Source organism: Panthera pardus, unplaced genomic scaffold, assembly GCF_024362965.1.
Source record: "Panthera pardus isolate Hobbes unplaced genomic scaffold, ASM2436296v1 HiC_scaffold_27, whole genome shotgun sequence".
NCBI classification, from domain to species: domain Eukaryota; kingdom Metazoa; phylum Chordata; class Mammalia; order Carnivora; family Felidae; genus Panthera; species Panthera pardus.
In genome coordinates, this window is record NW_026526843.1 from 10,140,689 (window position 1) to 10,162,671 (window position 21,983).

The following is a 21,983-nucleotide window of genomic DNA, read 5'->3' on the forward strand; positions in this document are numbered from 1 at the left end:
TGGCACCACTGACACATGTTTTGGCCACCCACAAAAATGTGCTCCCCAGATGTTATCAAAGAGTTTCATACGTGTAAAGTTTATTCCCTAGGTTTTCCAATCTGGAATCGAAACTGATCAGTAAAGTAGACGTGACTCTCTCCTGTGCTCTCTGATTTTATCTCCGCCGCTGCGATTGAAGACAGGGGTGAAGTTCAACGAGAGAGAAAACTGGTCCATGTACAGAAACGCGGAATTGACAGACCACATGTCCCATCTGACATCTTGCTGGCGCTCAGCAAGAGCGCCACAGGGAGCTCAAACCCATTCTACCAGCAGAGAGGAGTGCTTACTACTGAATGTTCATGGTAAGACTGGTTTCAAATCTTTTGGCTACGAAATATACCTAACGGCCTCGAGGATCTGGACGGAAGACTGCCCCCACGTGCCTCACTATTGCATCAGTAAAACTGCCCCAACCGTTTTTCTTTATTTATTTACTTGCATATGTCATTACTGACCATTAGGGGCCTTTCTTCTTCTTCATTGTCATCATAAGAAGAATAGAAATAGTTGCTTGACCACTCCTCAGGGTCTTCAGAAATTTCTGCAGGTGATGACATCTGGGTCCAAACTAGAAGAAAAACATGGGGGGGGGGGGTGCAGTTCCTTAATGGTGCTGGTCTAACACAGGGAGTGAAGTAAAACTAAGGCTATAACCGTCAATGGCCCAGAACAGTATCCTTATATAATAACACCTCCAATTAGACTGTACTAGTTTAGAATTTCTGATATTTCAGAAAGGGCCTGGAATGTCACATACTTCTGTTACTTCCTAGGATGGTTGCAAGTTGGAGTTGGTGGGAGAATTATTAAAACTAATAAGTTAAATAACATTCCGGAGAATATTGACCCTTTCGATATAGAGAATATTATAGAGAAGAGAATATAATCCCTTCCAAAGTTGTTTTCTATGGAATTGCTATTGGTCCTACTCAAACAGCACTTACAACATCCTACCTAATAATATTATTATCTTTGACCTGTCTTACTTCCTTATTAGGCAAAGACCGTGGGTCGTACATTGTATATCCGTAAGAGTCCTGCGTGTAAGAGGTGCTTAATTCATAAAATATATCAGGGGCGCCTGGGTGGTGCAGTTGGTTAAGTGTCCGACTTCGGCTCAGGTCATGATCTCACGGTCCGTGAGTTCGAGCCCCGCGTCAGGCTCTGTGCTGACAGCTCGGAGCCTGGAGCGTGCTTCGGATTCTGTGTCTCCCTCTCTCTCTACCCCTCCCCCACTCATGAGCGCATTCTGTCTCTCTCTCTCAAAAATAAATATACATTAAAAAAAAATCAAAGGGGCGCCTGGGTGGCTCAGTTGGTTAAGCATCCAACTTAGGCTCAGGTCATGATCTCGTGGTTTGTGAGTTCGAGCCCCGCATCGGGCTCTGTGCTGACAGCACAGAGCCTGCTTCCGATCCTCTGTCCCTCTCTGTCTCCGCCCCTCCCCAGCTCTCACTGTCTCTCTCAAAAAAATAAATAAATAAAATAAAAACATTAAAAAATAAAATAAAAATATATTGAATTGATACAGATTAAATAATCTCATACAGGCAGAGAACTAACAGAATCTCATCTTGGCCACACTAAACTATTCATGTTATCTTGGAAAAATCACGTCAAATTTCTCTAACTTGGTTTCCTCATCTGGCAAATGAAGGCAACGGTACCAGGCCCTCATCCTGACTGTTCAAGGGGCCGCAGCATAGATGACCTGAAGGAAGTGACTTTCAGTTGAACAAGGCTGTCATTGCTTGTTTCTCTTCGACTAGGAGAGAACTCGTCCGGACTGAGGACCTTCTTATTCACGTATCAAGTATCAGACATTTGCTAAGCATTTCTCTTAAGCATTTTTCTAGAAAAGTCTATGCTGTTTATCCCAGAGTTGTGTAGGTGACCCTGCCAGGTGCTTCTACAGCAATCTATTATATTTCTCTACTATAACACAGTAATTGCTTCTTAAATGATCGTTCTACCCTCCTGGCTTCATAGGGATGGCAACTGAGTGTATCTTTTTTTGTTGTTTGTTTTTTAAAGTAGGTTTCACACCCAGTGCAGGGCCCAGTGTGGGTCTTGAACTCACATCCCTGAGATCAAGACCTGAGCTGAGATCAAGAATCAGAGGCTTAACCGAATGAATTACCCGGGTGCCCCACAACTGAGTGCATCTTAGACTGTATGCCCAAAGCTTTGCACAATTCCTGGCACACAGCCCGGGTTATAGTTGTTGAATTAACCAACTTGTTTGAAATCAGCCTAAATGACACAATTTGCAAAAAAATAAGTAAAGATTCCAGCTGTAAATGACTCTTCTCTATTCATTAAAGCTATGGTGAGTGAAGTGTGCATTCCTCGAAGCCAGGAGATGTTTCACTCATCTCTGTACTCAGTGGGTTAAGCGTCGGACTTCGGCTCGGGTCGTGATCTTGCGGTTTGTGGGTTCGAGCCCCGCGTCGGGCTCTGTGCTGACAGCTCAGAGCCTGGAGCCTGCTTCCGATTCTGCGTCTCCCTCTCTCTCTGCCCCTCCCCTACTTGTGCTCTCTCTCTCTGTCTCCCTTTCTCTCAAAAATAAATACACATTAGAAAAAATTAAAAAAAAAAAAAAGAAGAAGAAGAACCACATAGAGAACGTGTTAAATCACACATGGCTGGGTCTCACTCCCAGAGTTTCTGACTAAGAAGGTCTGGGGCAGACCCAGAGAGTCTGTCTTCCTTAAAAGTTCCCACGTGATGCTGATGCTACTGGTCCAGGCACAGCTCTGACACCCAAGCCGCAGGGCCCGCCAGCGTTATCTTGCACGCGGAAAACAAAAGGACCTTATGAAAATGGGTTAATTTTGCTTTCTCTATACTAAGGTAGCGGACAGGAAGATTTTCCAAATTAACAACGGGAGGAAACACTGTGCACAGCCATGAGTCTTACCTTCCTACGGCCACTATGCATACCTGTGTTCGCTTCGGCCTGAACCAGTGGGACGGTCTCCCGGACGTCCACCACAGTGCTGCTGTGTTCTGATTCAGTCTCCTCGGCACCCATAAAGGATCCGTGTTGCCTTCTGAGACAGTAAGTGTGTAAAAACAAGTGAGCTTTTATATGCTTTAAGAGTAACAAGAAATTAAACATGGAATTTTCCCACTGATCTCGTGCGTTAGGAACATGCTCTAAGAATCATTCAAACCCAGCTGACTGCCCCCTGAATTTCAGCCCGTGGAATGATAGTAATATCAGAAAAGCTGATCCAAGCCAGCAGGATCTCTCTTTAACACAGAAGGAAAAAGGTACTCCCTTCAGGGCCCACGACAGGTATATTGTTTAAAATTCTTATCATGTGCTGTATTATATGATTGAAATTTGCTGAGAGGTAGATCTTTTGTTTTAAATAATTTTTTTAAAGTTTATTTATTTATTTTGAGAGAGAGAGAGAGATTGATTGAGAATCCCCAGCAGGCTCCATGCCGCCAGCACAGAGCCTGACGACACGGGGCTCGAACTCAAGAACCGTGAGATCGTGACCTGAGCCGAAATCAAGAGCAAGATGCTTAACCGACTGAGCCACCCAGGCGCCCCTGCTAAGAGGTGGACTTTAATGCTCTCATGACACACACAAAAGGATGGTTGGGATTCATATTTCACAACGTGTATGTATATCAAGCCAAGTTTTAAATATATATCGTTTTTAATTGTCGACTATAATTCAATACAGTTGGGAAAATGTAAACAAAAAAGTCCCATAAAAGGAGGACTTTATTGGCTCTTGTAACTGAAAGTCTAAGGATTAACACTGGACACATATGGATCCAGGAGCTTAAATAATGTCATCAGGAATCTCTCTATTTCAGCATGGCTCTTCCTCTGTGCAGCAGTGGCTGCCGGTCCTTCGTTACTCTTACAACTCTCTTTCTCCAATCAGATTGAAGGTGACCAAAACTATTTTGAACAGAAAGCCACGAGTGCAGCCATTGTTTGCCAACACGCTACTCCCTCCAGGATATACTGAGGACAAAGCATCTGTAATCATGTTTAAAAATTAGCCCAGGGGCGTCTGCGTGCCTCCGTCAGTTAAGCATCTCACTCTTAATCTCGGCTCGGGTCGTGATCTCATGATCGTGGGATCAAGCCCTGCGTCGGCCTCTGTGCCGGATGTGGAACCAGCTTGAGAGTCTCCCTCTCTTCCTCTTCGTCTTCCCCTCCTGTGCTCGTGTGCGCACACACATTCTCTCTCTCAATAAACAGGTAGATAGATAGATGAACATCCTCTCAATAAAGAGGTAGATAGATAGATGGAAAGAAAGAATAAAATAAAATAAAAATTAGCCCAAACTCTGGGGTGCCTGGGTGGCTCAGTCGGGTAAGCGTCCGACTTAGGCTCAGGTCATGATCTCACAGTTGGTGAGTTCGAACCCCACGTCGGGCTCTGTGCTGACAGCTCAGAGCCTGGAGCCTGCTTCAGATTCTGTGTCTCTCTCTCTCTCTCTCTCTCTGCTCCTCCCCCACTCATGCTTTCAATCTCTCTCTCCTTCAAAAATAAAGAAACATTTAAAAAAATTAGCCCAAACTCTCATATTATTTTTAACATCCAGAGAAACAATAGGATAATATTAAGGATCATTAGGCTCCACGTATAAGGATAGAGCTGAGAAGATGATGTATTTATGGAATTTGATGAGTTACTCCTAAAAGAGAGGGTAGTTTTTCTCAGAGATACTTTATAATAACATTGTCTCGTGGACATACAGAAAACAGAAGACTGCAGGAGTGATAATTTCTTAAAGAATAATCACTTACGCATCAATCTGCTGAGTAGGAAGCTGATCCTGTTGTGTTAACTGATTGTGTTGCTTTCGTTTTTTAACTGTGAAAGAAAACAAAGCTTATGGGAGCACCATTCACAAGCCGCACTTCTTCCATGAATCATGCACACGCATGCACGTACGTGTACACACACACACACACACACACACACACACACACACACCATTCCCATTAGAATTAACTTCACAGACCGGAAATGACCAGGGGGAAAGGCCGGTCTGGATGTGAAATATGGAAAAGGACTGAACTACGTAGTATTTTATCAAGAAATTCAAGTTTATAACTGTAACCATCACCATGTGAACATTGCTTGAGGTCCCTGGCAGAGTTCACTCATGGGAAGGACTTAGAGTTAATACGGTTAGTTTGTTGTGTTACTTCTCAAGCAGTGGAGTTCACTTGCCAGTGTAAAGTTCATTCACCAAGAGAGTTCAAACAACCCCTTGAACCTTGGTCTTCTACTAATTAGTTTAACAAACCCTTTCACTATAAATAGTATAAAGTAAATATCAGCCCCATTCCCGGTACAAATTATCCCAAAACAGGAGTCAATGAGCTGTTACTGTACTTCTTGTTCTGAAGAATGCAAGCTTGAAATTACCTGTCATAAGTTCCTGTTGCTTCAACAAAATACTTCGTATTTCTTTCAACCATGTCATTTTCACATCGACATTCGGAGCCTAAAGATTTTCAAAAGGGAGGAGGAGAGGACAGGTTTCCTTTGAAAAAGAACGCTTCACAACAAAACAAATGTAACTAAGTATATCACACATGATCTACATCCCAAACCACCAAATTCAAACTCTACTATCTGATTCTTAAAACTTCTAAGAAGCAAGTAGGTAGCCATCAGATGAGATGAAATCATCAAAACCCTTTTGAAACTGCCCTTAAAAAATAATGCTCAGGTAAAAAAAAAAAATAATGCTCAGAGAAAAAGCACAATACAATCTAAATTATTTTTCCTTTGTAGGAGGGTCCTTTTAAAAATATAAATGTTGACGGGAACCCTCTTGCCCTATTGGTGGGAATGCAAACTGGTACAGCCGCTCTGGAAAACAGTGTGGAGGTTCCTCAAAAAATTAAAAATAGAACTACCCTAGGACCCAGCAATAGCACTGCTAAGAATTTACCCAAGGGATACAGGAGTGCTGATGCAGAGGGGCACTTGGACCCCAATGTTTATAGCAGCACTTTCAACAACGGCCAAATAATGGAAAGAGCCTAAATGTCCATTAACCGATGAATAGGTAAAAAAGTGGTGGTTTATATATACAATGGAATACTACGTGGCAATGAGAAAGAATGAAATATGGCCTTTTGTCGCAACGTGGATGGGACTGGAGAGTGTTATGCTAAGTGAAATAAGTCATACAGAGAAGGACAGATACCATATGCTTTCGCTCTTATGTGGATCCTGAGAAACTGAACAGAAGACCGTGGGGGAGGGAAAGGGGAAAAATAGTTTCAAACAGAGAGGGAGGGAGGCAAACCATAAGAGACTCTTAAATACAGAGAACAAACTAAGGGTAGATGGGGGGGTGGGGGAGGTGGGAAATTGGTAATGGGCATTGAGGAGGGCACTTGTTGGGATGAGCACTGGGTTTGTATGGAAGCGATGAATCATGGGAATCTACCCCCAAAACCAAGAGTGCCCTGTACACACTGTATGTTAGCCCATTTGACAATAAATTATATTTATTAAATAAATAAAATTATATTTATATATACGTGTATATGTATATGTATGTATATGTATATATACACGTATATATAAACATTTTTATGTTTCATTTTGGTAAAAATGAAACAAGTTCTCCTGATTCTGAAAAGATAATCTACTGTAATCTTGATAACTTACAAGTTTGTAAAAGGACAGCAAGAAGTCTTATATGTAAATCAAACTCAGAAAATGTATTTTTGTGAATTCTTATCACCTAATATAGAACTAAAACGAAGAAAAACCACTGAGCAATTTCAACAAATAACAGCACATTCACAGGTCACAAGTCATATACAAATACTTATCACGATGACAACATCCTCTTGAAATGCTCTCATTCGTCTCCCCTTCCCTGAAACAGGTTGGACCTTATAGTGCATCACGCCAGGGCTTTAAGCGTATGTTTATTTTTTTCATCATGATAAGGGTACTCTGAAGCAAATTTTTGAGAGACAGTGACCAAATCTGAACTGTCATATCACTGTATCTCACAAATGAGAATACCAAGCCCAAGAAAAACTCATAACCATTCGAAATCTGTAACTCTAGATGCTTGACGGGGACAGAGAAGCGCTGCCAAGTTCTTGGTTATCAGCTCCGGTTGATAAGTATCCTTGTAGTTGTAAAACCTCAAAGCCCTAGAGGGCCACCCGGGTGGTTCAGTTGGCTAAGCGTCCAACTCTTGACCTTGGCTCAGGTCACAGTGCCACAGTTTGTGAGCTCGAGCCCCACGTCGGGCATCTGCACTGATGGCAAGGAGCCTGCTTGGGATTCTGTCTCTCCTTCTCTCTGCCCCTCCCTTGCTTGTGCTCTCTCTCTCTCACAATAAATAAACAAACTTAAAAAAATTCATTTAAAAACTCAAAGCCCGAGAAAGCACCATAGACCCATCTCAAGTTAAAGAAAACATGTGCTACTGAAAAAATGCTTGATTACACCACAAAAAAATATGAAATAATATTTAAGCGACCTAAGTGAGAGGAATGAGAACTTTTATAATGGAACCAAAATTATTTTTGTTCGTTGCAGGTTATGGCTTCTAGAATAATTCTTAAAGGACCAACCTGGACAATATAAACTTCTTCCTTGCCAGCATACCAGATTTCAAACTTGCGGTTATCTCCTTTTACATATTCAGTGATGCCAACTTCATCCATCTAGAATATGTTAGTCAAAATTGTCATGAGGGTTTTATTTGGAATATGAAATTACATTAAATCTACACTCGTCATACTCTAAATGAAACAGAATTTCTCACTTGGCAAAATACACATTTTATATTCAAGAATATGAAATGATAAATACAACCACAGACCTGAGTATTTAAGTGTTTTCACTGAGCCATGCGCTTACAGTATAGATTACATATTCCATTCCAGAGCTGGAAACAAATGTTACAAATCTGAACCTCCAACTAGTCCCCATAAGATCGAATCCCATTACAATTAACTGCACACTATGAAAACAAATTATTGTGTCAAACGCAGAACTAAAAGTCATTAAACATCAATAAAAAAGCTCATCCCAAAGTAATTTAAATGGTTACTTTTAATAATCCTTTGTCAGATAAATTCATCTGACAGATTATTACTTATCTCTATGGAAGCCTTATAAGTGATAAACAACCAATTTATGGGGTGGGGGAAAACCAGCTAGGTACACAAGGGTCCCCTCTATTCCACCAACCTCTCAGCCTCTCTGGAAGACAAATTATCTGTCATAGCAGAGTGAGATCTTCCCGTAGCCAGTGAAATTGTTTTTTTAATGTTTATTTACTTAGTTTTGAGAGAGCGAGAGAGAGAGCACGAGCAGGGTAGGGGCAGAGAGAGAGAGACAGAGGATCCCAAGCAGGCTCCATATTGTCAGTGCAGAGACATGGGGCTCGAACTCATGAATCGTGAGATCATGATCTGATCGAAATCAATTAACCAAGAGAGCCACCCAGTCGCCCCAACCAGTGAAGTTTTTGTATGCAATATCCCTTCATTACCACAATTTTTTCTTCCCTGTATGATTGTGCAAAGCACAAACTTTTCAATTTTCTTTCATCCTGTGCTAATAGCTTGGTTAATTCTATTTTGTGCCATTTCACTCCCTCACACACACATTCTCTTTTAGTTCTCTTCTGCCTTCTGTTTTTGTTCAATTCCCGTCTAATTATCTAAAGGAATATCTCATTCTTTGTTCCATTTATAAGTACCCCAAACAGCGCTGATTAGAGTTGCTAAGCATTAAAAGCACCCCTAGTGAGATCACCATATCAAGGGAAAGAAAAGGGGGGCACCTGGGTGGCTCAGTTGGTTAAGCATCCGACTTCAGCTCAGGTCATGATCTCATGGTTTATGAGTGAATTTGAGCCCCATTCTCTCTCTCCCTCTCTCTCTGCCTCTCCCTTGTTTGTGCATGTGCACTCTCTCTCTCTCTCTCTCTCTCTTTCTCAAAATAAACATACACTGAAAAAAGGGAAAGAAAGGGGATTATGCTTAGAAATGAGATGCATACATACAAGAGTCTCTGATGTCTACCCTGAATGTGGTCCCATGTTACTTCCAGAGTCTCCAAAAATACTTTTTAAGGTTCTTTTTTTAAAGTTTATTTATTTATTTTGAGAGAAAGAAAGAGAATCTCAAGCAGGCTCCATGCCGTCAGTGCTGAGCCTGGTGCAGGTCTTGATCTCACAAACCATGAGATCATGATCTGAGCGGAAATCAAGAGTTGGGATGCTTAACCAACTGAGCCACCCAGGCGCCCCTTCTTTTGAGAGAGAGAGAGAGCGAGCGAGCATGTGTACAAGCAGAGGTGAGGGGCAGAGGGAGAGAAACTTAAGCACTGAGTGTGGAGCCGGATGCAGCTCGATCTCACGACCCTGGGATCATGACTTGAGCCGTAATCAAGAGTTGGATGCCACCCAGGCACCCCTCCAAAAATATCTTCGTATTCCTACTCAACCGCCCCAACTAAACGTACTTTGGCTGAAACATCAGGATTTAAGATAAATAATAACCTCATGTTCAATCCCTATTTAAATTGATTGCATTTCAACACATACTTTTAATCGCTCAAGATGGATCACACCTGGGCTTTGGAGTCTGAGAGGCCCGGGTTGGAATTTCATCTCGTATTATTAAGAGCTATGTGTTCTGATGGAAGTTGCTTAACCTTTCTGAATGGCAGTTTCCTCAACTCTAAAACGGAAAGAATACCTTCTTCACAGGGTAGATTAAAGGATTAAATAGCATGCATTAAATGCTTAGATCGTATAATGAGCTTTTTAAAGTATGAGTTTGCTTTGTAAACTTACCCTTGTTTGAATTACAGTAGTTTTGTTATTTTTCACTTCATACGTATAGCATACGTAGCATTATAGATTAAAGGAGCTTTTTTTGATTTGCCCTGGTAATCTAACCATGATGTCGAGCAGACAATCTTGTTCTGAGTTCCAAACAATTCACTTACAAATGATCTACTGGAATGCAAAGGTTTTACTGAAAGGTTGTCAGATGTTATTAAATGTTACGATACCATGAAGTGTTTACTATACCGTGAAATTTACTCAGTTTTAGAATCTAGAGGCAGTTAAAGGTCTAACTATATGCATATAGTTATATAGTACTCTATAGTACATATTATATATAATAACAAGCCTGATTCTATAGTTACATCCGAATTGTGGTCTCTGCTGTATCTATTATGTTTGCATTCATATTCCTGGTAGCTATGAACATAAATCCTTTATTATAAAGCATTTTATCTGAAGACATCTCAGTATGTCAAGTAGTGAGGGCTCCAACTTGTAACCTAATTTTTTGTCATCAAGGTAACGTAAAGATGTCAAATCTTTACATTGTTAAAAGTCATCCAGTGGGTCAAGAACTCGGCAATGATCACCAACAACTACCAAGCTGAAGACATTTATATTTACGGAATAGAATGTATTTACTTCTTGGGTTAGTATAATTTAAAATATTGAGGGCCATCTGGGTGGCTCAGTTAGTTAACCATCCGATTCTTGATATCGGCTCAGATTGCGATCTCACGGTAGCAGGATCGAGCCCCGCGTGGGGCTCTGCAGTGAGCCTGGAGCGTGCTCGGGATTCTCTCTCTCCATCTCTTTCTGTCCCTGACTCACTCGCGCTCTGTCTCTCAAAATTAAATAAGACAGACATTTGTTTTTAAAAAAATTATTTTATTTTTTAATGTTTATTTACTTTTGAGAGAGAGAGAGAGAGAGTGTGTGTGTGTGTGTGTGTGTGTGTGTGTGTGCACAAGCAGAGGAGAGGCAGAGAGAGGAGGACAGATAATCCAAAGCGGGCTCTGTGCTGACAGCAGACAGCCCGACGTGGGGCTCGAACTCACAAACCGTGAGATCACGCCCTGAGCTGAAGTCGGACACTGAACTGACTGAACCACCCAGGTACCTCAATAAAATAAACATTAAAAAAATTGATCTTGAATCACATTAACAAAAAATGTAGCTAAAATGTAAGTGCTATGAGGCAGGTACAAGAAAGATACTGGGTATAAAACGGTAACATGGCTGTATCTTTTTTTTTTTTTTTAATGTTTATTTATTTTTGAGACAGAGAGAGACAGAGCATGAATGGGGGAGGGTCAGAGAGAGAGGAGGGACACAGAATCCGAAGCAGGCTCCAGGCTCCGAGCTGTCAGCACAGAGCCTGATGCGGGGCTCGAACCCACGAACCGTGAGATCATGACCTGAGCCAAAGTCGGACACCCAACCGACTGAGCCGCCCAGGCGCCCCAACATGGCTGTATCTTAAAAACAGTTTCTGAGACCAAAAAGAAGAAGAAAGAAAAAAGAGAATTATAACGGATTACAATTTATGCAAATTAAACTAGATGCGCACAGAACATCAACACACATTTAACAAAAACACGCAAACTGAAGGATATACATCAAATAAATGAGAATGGTTGCTACAGGAGTAGAGAGGAAATTAAGTGTGGAGAATAGGGAACAAAGGAAGGAATGAAAGAATGAACGAACAAAAAAACAAGGCCTTCCAGCATGGTGCGGTGATTAACAGCATGGACTCTGGAACCATCTACCTGGGTTTGAACCCGTGCTGCGCGGCTTACTAGCTATGTGCCCTTAACCAAATCAGTCGCCTCTCTGGAACTTGGCTTTCCCACCTTCAAAATGGGGCTCATCATAGTTCCTACTTCATCTAAAGTTGCCATCTGGGTTCAATGAGTTAACAGTGCCATTTATAAACACTTAGATCAGCTTCTAGCAAATAGTAAGCACTCCATGCAGGGTTATTAAATTAAAAAAAAAAATTAGGTGATGATAATAAATGCAGGAACTGAGGAATCTGAAGAACTCGAACCTCTCCGTCTGGCTGTGACCTGAGGGCCTTTCCTTTGTACAGAAGTGGCCGGCTTAAAATATAGCATGCGATTGTTAGGCCACGGGATTCTAGCTTGATAGGATGAACTCAAGACAACGGTCCGTGAACCCCAATCGTTACGTCACACACCGACTAGTACTGCTAGCGATGATTTAATCCCAGAATCTCACAATAGGAAAGCAAGAAGAAGTAAACAGACTGAGGCTTAGGAAACAGCCAAACTCGGGGCGCCTGGGTGGCTCAGTCAGTTAAGAGTCTGGCTTTGCTTCAGGTCACGATCTCAGTTCGTAGGTTTGAGCCCCACGCCGGGCTCTGTGCTGACAGTGCGGAGCCTGCTTGCGACTCTCTCTCTCTCCCTGCCCCTCCCCGATTTGTGCTTTCTCTCTCTCTCTCTCCAAATAAATAAACAGACATTAAAAGAAAGAAAGAAAGAAAGAAAGAAAGAAAGAAAGAAAGAAAGAAAGAAAGAAAGAAAAAGGAACTAGCCCAATTTCCATCTTTGTCTGTCAGTGCGATCACCATTTTCCTGGTACTCCTGGCCTAAATCTTTGCAGGCAGCACTGAATAATCTTTTTTATTAAAAATATTAGACATTATCGGGAAACCAAAGAAAAAGGAGACTGATTTTTTTTTTCCCTTCAAATGGCAGGTATTATTTCTTTCCTGTATCTAGTAAGTCACCAAGCCCGTCGGTCTCCTTCCACTGAAATGTTTCTTGCATCTAGCCGACCCTGTTTCCATGGTAACCATTATAGTTTGAATTCTCATGACTTGGTTCCCGAATACCAGTCCCTCCTCACTCTAATGTACTTCAGAAACATTCTGTTGCCCACCACAGTGACAAATTCAAGTTAAAAAAAAAAATCGATACAAATCAGAAATACAACATTAGGTACTGGCTAGGTCACTCTACAAATAAAAAGCTAACCAAATGCATTTGGGTCCAACACGCCTATGGAGAGAGTCTCATCCCCAGAAATAGGCACAGAGACAGCAAGAGATCTAAACCCTGGCTGAGGTCAACCATAAAATCTTGGTGCTCGATCGATGTTTGTTGGAGACATAAAAGAACAACGGAGATCTGGGGGACGTGGAGGCGGGCTGCTGATGTCAAAAGGGCAACTCGGTGCATTTGCTGTAAAAGCAGCCGGAGTTAAGGAAACTTGTGGCGCTGCTGAGGGTTCAGAGCAAAGCAGGGGAAACTCGACAGTAGGAAGAGGCCCGAATCGGGTCGTAACTCTGGGTAGGAACCTTGTTACCAACAGCCTGGGACTGTCGGCCTTGTGGGGAGAATCAAAAGCAGGGCCTGCTTATCTGGGAGACTCCAGACACAAAACACCTCGGGACACATCGCTTATCCTCTGTCCCTGCTGCTGAAAACGTCGTCAATTTTCAAATGGCTGACAACGAGGAAAGAACATGCTCATAAAAAATGACTCAAGTCAGGGTGGTTGGGGAGGCGAGGCAATAGTTTTCTCCATGTTATATTGCCTCTACAATTTTTTTGAGATTTTATTTTTAAGTAATCTCTACACCCAACGTGGGGCTCGAACGTACAACCCCGAGGTCAAGAGTCACATGCTCCACCGTCTGAGCCAGCCAGGCGCCCCTGCTTGTACAATTTAAAACTTGAGGGGCGCCTGGGTGGCTCAGTTACGTGACCGACTAAGACGGTGCTGACAGCTCAGAGCCTGGAGCCTGCTTCAAATTCTGTGTCCCTCTCTCTCTCTCTTGCCCCTCCTCCGCTCATGCTCGCTTGCGCTCTCTCTCTCTCTCTCTGCCTCAAAAATAAGTAAACATTAGAAACAAAAAAAAAAGACCTCTACTGAAGATTTTGAGGGTTGGGGGAGGACAAAACGGGCAAAGGGAGTTCAAGGGTACAAGTTGCTAGTCAGAAAATAAGTAAGTCCTAGAGATGTCACGTACAGCCTGGTGACTGTGGTTAATAATACTCTATTGCACACGTGAAAGTTGCTAAGACAGAAGATGTTAAAAGTTCTTACCGTAAGAAAAAACTTACAACGGTGTGGTAATGGATGTTACCTAGGCTTATCGCGATCATTTTGCAACACACACAAATATCACATCATTGTGTTTTACACCCGAAGCCGATATAACGTTATACGTCAATAATGCCTCAATAGAAAGATTTCATTTGAAAAAAGGGGATGTGAGGGACACCTGGGGTAGCTCACTTGGTCGAGCGTCTGACTCTTGATTTTGGCTCGGGTCATGATCCCAGGGTTGCGGGATCAAGCCCCATGTTGGGCTCCACGGTGAGCGTGGGAGCCTGCTTGAGATTCTCTCTCCCTCTCCCTGTCTCTGTCTCTCTGTTCCCCTCCCCTGCTCGCATTCACGCTCAAATAAAAAACAATCAATCAATCAATAAATAAGTAGATAAATAAATAAAGGGATATGCATGTATAAAACCCACTCATTTCACTTGAAAAGGTGCACAAGCTTTTTTACATATGAAATAACATTACGTTACACAATTTAAATTGTCTTACTTTCAAACAGTGCTTAAAGCTGTACGATGGGTATCTATCAGACCCTTCTCCGCTTTCAACGCGCCTCTTACAAAAGACAATGGCTTTCTCGTACAAGAACAGATGCCGCTGCATTGGTTTGAATCTAGCAAAATCCTTCATTTTTGTAGCACCTTTCTTGTGTCCAGTCCAAACACTGAATGCTCCCTGCATTACCATCTTGCCCAGTTCATTTAAGTTTCCCTATGAAGGAAAATCAACACTCATCAGTACAAGGTGGAGCTACCTTCGGGCCTCTGACATCAACGTTGTACCGTGTAGCTTGAGCTACTAAATTCCTGCAACACAATCTGCACGGTCTTTAAAACGTCATTCATCACAACTTTACATGAAAACACGCCATGTGTCACACGGGTACATAATTAGGGCGGGGACAAGAGACAGAAGAAAGCTCCTTTTCCCTGGCTTCCTGTTTCCATGTGGATGTATTCGGGGTAGGCCCACCCCCCACCCCACCCCCCGCCCATCTTCTCCTCAATCCTGATTGGCGACTGACATCTACCGGTCCAGGGATCCCCACTAGGCAGAGCTAAGTCTAAAGACTTGATTTTTTTTCTTCCGTATCTATCTGGGACTATGCGAGCAGCAGTTCCGGGGCAATACATCTCCTTAGAAGACCGAAACATTCCTTCAAACAAGATCTCCCATTCTTCGGCTCTTTTTTATTTCTCAGCTGGTTCCGGGTGGCGACGAAGAAAGAGATCTTAACTCGCTTACCCACAAAACTGCGACAATCGTTACAATTTACTTACAATATAGCCATTTATTGCGATCTGATGCATGGAGTCATTAACTGACTTCAGTAAATCCAGCATCGTGTCCAGAGCCTCCTTTAATTGTTCAATCCCTTGGCAGCCGTTGCTATATTTCAGCAGCTCCTGTGATTAGAAGTCAAAAATTAATATTGGGCACATATTAATAGCGGGAGAAAATGAATACATTTCTGGCTAACATGCTTTCAAGGAGGAGTCCACAGATAATGTCATTTTGTGAGTAATACCTTTCATTTGCTATCCGTCCCATGAGTACTATATTTTAAAAACCGTGTCAAAATTTGGGAAGAAATGGAATAGTGACTAAACGGCATCGAGTAAAGGGCACTCACTGCTCTTGAAGCTGCAGAAAAACAGCTATTAGGACCCACTAGAGATTTATGTTTAAAGTAATCACACTTTTCTGGCCTTCGACATACAACAATTTGTCTTATTCATTTTGCCTAGACCACAGAACACCGTGAAAACATACTGTCAAATAAGCTCGGTGCTTACACTTAACATTTTTGTAACCTGAATTTCAACATGACACGAGGGGTGAGCCTCCTCCAATTTTCATCAAGAAGGCTACTATGAAATACTGTCTCAAACTCTACGAAATGTGTGTTTAGTTCTTCTCAACCATGGTAAAAAGATTGGGGCGCCTGGGTGGCTCAGTCAGTTAAGTGTCCGACTTGGGCTCAGGTCATGATCTCACGGTCCGTGAGTTCGAGCCCCGCGTCGGGCTCTGTGCCGACAGCTCAGAGCCTGGAGCCTGCTTCGGATTCTGTCTCCCTCTCTCTCTCTGCCTCTCCCCTGCTCGCTTGCTCTTGTGGTCGCTCGCGCTCTCTCTGTCTCGAAAATAAACATTAGGGGCACCTGGATGGCTCAGTCAGTTAAGTATCCAACCCTTGATCTCGGCTTGGGTCATGATCTCAGAGTTCATGGGTTTAAGCCCCACATGGGGCTCTGGGCTGACAGTTGAGAGCCTGGAGCCTGCTTCACATTTTTTGTCTCCCTCTCTCTCTGCCCCTCCCCCGCTCATGCTCTGTCTGTCTCTTTCTCTCTCTCTCTCAAATAAATAAACATTAAAAAAACTGTTTTTAAATAGTAAAAGTTCGGCATTACACATACATCAACGTAACTGGTATGGATAATTAACTCGCTATAAAGACTCCAGACAGCCTCAGATTATATCTATGCGCCAGGCACTTTAAGGGCCACAGTGAACCCAGGCCCTGAGCCTACCTATTCCTGGTGCTTCCTAGTCACCTGCTTCCTTTTTAATGGCTTTGATACATTTGACCCACAGAAGGAAGGAAGGAAGGAAGGAAGGAAGGAAGGAAGGAAGGAAAGAAAGAAAGAAAGAAAGAAAGAAAGAAAGAAAGAAAGAAAGAAAGAAAGAAAGAAAGGCTTTATGTAATTACCTTTAACAGTAACTGATACTTAGTGATTCGTTGCACGGGTTTGAGCAAATAGGAATCCAGACCAAGCCTGTGTTTTAATTTTCTTTGACATTCCTGTCATTAAAATATAATTATCAATGAATTTAAGACATGCACCCATGAAAATACCAAGCATTCACTGATTAGACCCAATGCATGCAGGTTTCTTACATCTCAAGGGAAATTTACCAGGAAAACCACTGTTACATATGGTGTGGAAATTATAAGCAGCGGTATACGTAAAAAAACCACTGTAAATGTTGCCTTAAGGATTTGAGAGGTATAAAATGCCAAGATTTCAAATACTAATAAGTTTTTACCTAAAATTTGCATTGATGTGGAATGCCTAAAAGATGAGAAAGCAATGAATGACCATAGATGAACATGATTAAACATGAAACATGACTAAAAAACGTACGTAAGAAAATTTTTAAAGGGCTCAGCTGCACAGGTCAAGGCCAAGAAAAGAAACAGGTTGTGCTGAATATAAATCAAACTGGGTATGAGGAGAGGTTTTTTGAACACCACAAGAAAAATGGAGACCTCATCAACTGGTGCTATATTTCATCTGATTATTGGCTCGCTGCCACTATAAATATGAGGGTCATGCCTTTGGGTCCTGGGAACATTGTAGGGTCCCTAACTAGGGCGAGATGGGGCTGATTTGGATGAAATGTACATGCAAGCAGTACAGAACACAGAGAGAGTAGGAGAGGCTATATATGTGTAAGATCTGGGACCTGCCTCTGAATATAGATAAAAACCAACATACAATCTAATTCACACAGTTAGCGCCTTATGGTTAAAGATGATGGACCGATACATCCATTTAGCTCCCCTTACTCATGAAACCCAACTGAAATGATTAAAAAGTAATTTTTACAAGGCAAAACCCAAAGTTACAAAGATGGGAGAGGAAAAACACATCAACCAAATATGGAAACTGAACGCCAAAGTGATAACGTTAGACAACTGTGCACGCTAGAGAAACGTGACTCTCAAGTTGGCAGAGTTTTCGGAAAAGCCAAGGAACAAGTCAGTTTATGTTATAGAACACCTTCTCCCCGCTTCCACAAAGACTCCAGAATTACAGACATCAAGGACCTCTGAAAGGGGGGAAAGGAAGGTCAGGTTTCAAAAAATGTGGTTGTTAAAAGTCTGCTTAAGAAGTAAGTAGAGGGGCACCCGGGTGGCTCAGTCGGTTAAGCATCCGCCGCCTGATTTCTGCTCAGGTCATGATCTCACAGTTCGTGGGTTTGAGCCCTGCTTCAGGCTGTGCACTGACAGTGCGGCTCCTGCTGGGGATTCTCTCTTTACCCGTCCCCTGCTTGCTCGTACTCTCTCAAAAATCAATAAACTTAAAAAAAAAAAAAAGTACATCGAGATACTGGGGTGCCTTAGTGACTCAGTCAGCTAAGCGTCCAAGCCTTGATTTGGGGCTCAGGTCATGATCCCAGATTCATGGGATCAAGCCCGGCATTGGGCTCTAGGCCAAGCATGGAGTCTCCTTAAGATTCTCTCTCACCTTCTACCCCTCCCCCTGCTCGCACATGCTCTAAAAAAAAAAAGCAAATAAATAAATAAATAAATCTATACCTTTAAAAAAAAAAAAGTAGACACTAACACACATTGGTGCGAGTGTGCAGTGATCAGGACATCACACACTGCTGGCCGCGATGGAAAATGGTGCAGCAACTTGGGAAAACAATCCAACAGTTCTTCAAAAAGCTAGAGAGAGTTACCAAATGACCCAGAAATTTCATACCCAGGTACATGGCCAAGAGAAATGAAAACATATGTCCACAGAAAAACTTGTACATAAGAGGTGGAAAAGAACCAAATTACCATCAACTGATGAATGGGTACATTGAATGTGGAATACCCATATAGTGGAAAGAAGAACTCATATCTGCTACCACATGGATGAACTCTGAAAACATCATGCCAAATGAAATCAGCAAAACACAAAAGATCACATATTTTATGATTCCATTTATATGAAATGTTTAGAACAGGCAAATCTAGAAAGACAGAAAGTAGCTTACCGATCACAGAAGGCTGTTGGATGGGGGGGGGGGAGGGGGGCGGGGAACGGGAAGTAATTACTAAAAAGGTATGGGTGGGGTTTTTTTGTTTTTTTTTGTTTTTGGAGTCATGAAATTGTTCTTAAACTGATTGCAGTGATGGTTGCCCAACATTGTGGACATAGTAAAACTACTTAATTACACATTTGAAAAGGCTGAATTTTATGGAATTTTAATTACACCTCAATGAAGTGGCTACCCCCAAAATTAAATGAGCAGAAAAGTTAAAAAAAAAAAAAAAAAAGGAGAGAAGGCTCAGAGAACCATGCCACCTTGCACAACTAGGTGGATGCCTGTCCCATCGCATAGCAGGAGAATGGATGTTTACCTGAAAAAAGTAAAATGGAAGGCCTATGAACTAGGGAATATCTGATCCAGTTGAAGACAGAGTACCATATTGAAAGCAAAGAGATTACTTGAATATTTATGTACCAAATTAAATACTCTCAGCGTTTTCACCTAAGTTGGCTACCAGAATACTGGCAACCAGGTCCTTATTCACCAGGTAGTAGACTTAGGAATCTAACCAGCCTGAGAAAGATACAGGTGTGGGGATCCCCTCAAGGAAACACCTTGACACAAATCACTCAATAGTGAGGACCATGGTCAATAAATCCACATATGTGCAGGAAAATTCCAGCGAGCTTTGTATTCTAGTGCTTACTCTCAAGGTAAGTGGCCAAACAAGTGTCACCAGACATTGTGGGAAGTATCGAATATGAGTGACAGGAACAAAATGAAGAAAAAGAAAAAACAAAAGCAATCTGAAGACAGCAGAAATTATGCAAGGAGAAGAAAACTAGTTTTAAAAGGAAAATCTATTCTTATTACCCTCATAAAGATAAGTGAAGATACTGAATTCATGAAATGAAAACAGGGTTCTATTGAAAGGAACATTGAGGGAACAAAAAAGGGTAGAGGCTCTACAAAATTAAAAATATAATGGCAGACACAAAACTCTCAATAAAAGGACTGAAAGACAAATTCCAAAAATTAGAGCAAGACAGCCAGAAAATAAAAAGAAAAGATCAGAGAATTAGAGGAATGGTCGAGAATGTCCAACATCTGTACAACAAAAATTCCAGAAAGACAGAATAGAAAAATTGTGCAGAGAAAATCAAAGAAAAAAATCCAAGTAAATTTGGACAAGAGGTTCCAAATTCAAAGGGATCACCACAAGACTAACATAACGGATGAAAATAGTGCCAATGTCATGGCACTATTTGTGAAATTTCAGAACTCTAAATACAATATGTTCCCATAAGCTTTCAGAGAGAAGACAAAAATAGGTTACACACAAAGGATGGAAAATCAAAATGGGGGGGCACCTGATACCTCAGTCGGTTAAGCATCTGACTCTTGATTTCAGTTCAGGTCATGATATCATAGTCATGAGATTGAGCTCTGCATGGGGCAAGGAGCCCACTTAAGATTCTCTCTCTCCCTCTCCCTCTGCTGCTAGCCCACTTGTGCTCACTTGTGTGTGTGCATGCTCTCTCTCTCTCTCTCTCAAGAAAATAAATAAATAAAAATAGCATCAGATTTCTTAACAGCAACACTGGAAGCCAGAAAACAGTGTAGCAAATACCTTTAAAATTCTGAGGAAAATTATTTTTTACTTACTGGGTATAGACTTCTATACCCAGCCAAGCTAGCAATTAAGTGTTAGGGTAGATACACTCAAGACATTTGTAGACATGCAAGTTCTCAAAACTTTTACCTCCCAGTAGACATACAAGTTCTCAAAACTTTTACCTCCCAGGCACACTTTCTCAGTAAAACTGCTGGAGGATATGTTCTACAAAACAAGTGAGTGAAACAAGGAAAAAATATGGCACCTAGGAAACAGGAGAGCCTACGCAAGAGACCATGAACAGAATCCCAAAAGTTATATTCAACAAGATCCCAAGTTGACAGCTGTGCAACAGGTCTAGTGAGCCTTGATGAGCAGATCAAACAAGTCCAGGAGAGATTAATTCAAAATGAAATTCAGAGAAAAAAGAATATGTTTAAATGTACTAAGAAGAAATTTATGTAACTCTCTTAACTCGGAGAGTCTATGGGTAGGTAGAATAGGGAAAAGTATCTAAAAAACTAAGGAAGTAAAAAAGACAATTGCAGGGGTAAAAAAGGGATGGAAATGCAACCATCTTATACCGGAGGATTCGTCTGAACATAGGAATTACCTAGTCTTACTAATTTACCACTGTATCGATATAACTAAACTTATAACCATATTGGATGTTTTGGAGGAAAAGAAGTATGTGTATGTATCTGGTGGTGAGGCAGGGGCAGTGAAAGAGGGCTAAAGTAGCGATATAAATGTTATTCGGAAACATGGAAGTAAATATCAAAGGAAGCAGCTGAAAGAACCGAGAGTGGTTGCCTCTGGGAAGCAGCACACAGATTTGTGCGCGTGTGCGCACGCGTGTGCACGTACACATTGTGTGGCAGGGTCAAGTTGTTCTTTGATCTATCTGTATTATATACAACTCACAGTAGGAATGGATTCATAAATAAGAACTATCCCAGTGTCTTCCGGAAAGAGTATATCCAATACCTGAATAATTACTATACCTGGAAAAAGGCGCATTCTGAATACTTCTTCCAAATTGCCTCTGATCTGGGTTTATTCTGACAGTATTTTGCATACATCTGAAAATCATCTTTCTGTGATAAAAAGCACATTCAAACGTATTATCAACCTGTGAACATGTACTGTTCTTATCAAGAAAGGCTGAGCTAGAATGAGTAGAGCCAAGCATTACACGTGGCCTAAAGGGCCTGCCACACTGGCAGTAAGTCAGGATCCCTCTCTGGAATCCAAGAAAAACATGCCCACCAGACTGAGCAGAGGAACACATAATTATCTCAGGAATTTCACCACCTCCACTTACCAAGTTGGAGAGCTAGGGAAAAGCCTTCTCCGACTGAACTATACAAATAGATGAATTTGTTCACAGCTGTAAGCCAAGAGGGTACCAAGGAACACGCCGTCTCCATGCCACCAGCCTCTCAGTTCCCTAGTGAATGAACTTGTGGCTAACTTCCAAGTCCCTTGGCTTGTCACTGGGATATCATCATTGTACCATGACCCCGCTGGGTGTGTGACCATGCTATTCTCTCCCCCTGGAATCATCTTTCCTGGACCCCCATCTAATGGGCTACCTCCTAGTCACTCTCTAACTCCCACCTCATGAGTC

At 41.8% G+C, this 21,983-nt stretch overlaps 1 protein-coding gene across 5 annotated transcripts in view; it reads right to left on the reverse strand.

The window, feature by feature from the left end:
- Positions 1 to 21,983, reverse strand: part of MCF2 (MCF.2 cell line derived transforming sequence) — an 81,873-nt gene that overhangs the window by 10,185 nt on the left and 49,705 nt on the right. For all 5 annotated transcript variants that reach the window (XM_053891663.1, XM_053891662.1, XM_019421533.2 and 2 more), the window contains 9 exons: positions 21,358 to 21,450; positions 16,679 to 16,771; positions 15,252 to 15,377; positions 14,461 to 14,682; positions 7,643 to 7,735; positions 5,457 to 5,535; positions 4,829 to 4,895; positions 2,989 to 3,098; positions 501 to 613 (listed from right to left, as the gene is read on the reverse strand). In XM_053891663.1, the coding sequence (XP_053747638.1) occupies positions 501 to 613; positions 2,989 to 3,098; positions 4,829 to 4,895; positions 5,457 to 5,535; positions 7,643 to 7,735; positions 14,461 to 14,682; positions 15,252 to 15,377; positions 16,679 to 16,771; positions 21,358 to 21,450 (996 nt within the window). The remainder of the gene's footprint in view (positions 1 to 500; positions 614 to 2,988; positions 3,099 to 4,828; positions 4,896 to 5,456; positions 5,536 to 7,642; positions 7,736 to 14,460; positions 14,683 to 15,251; positions 15,378 to 16,678; positions 16,772 to 21,357; positions 21,451 to 21,983) is intronic.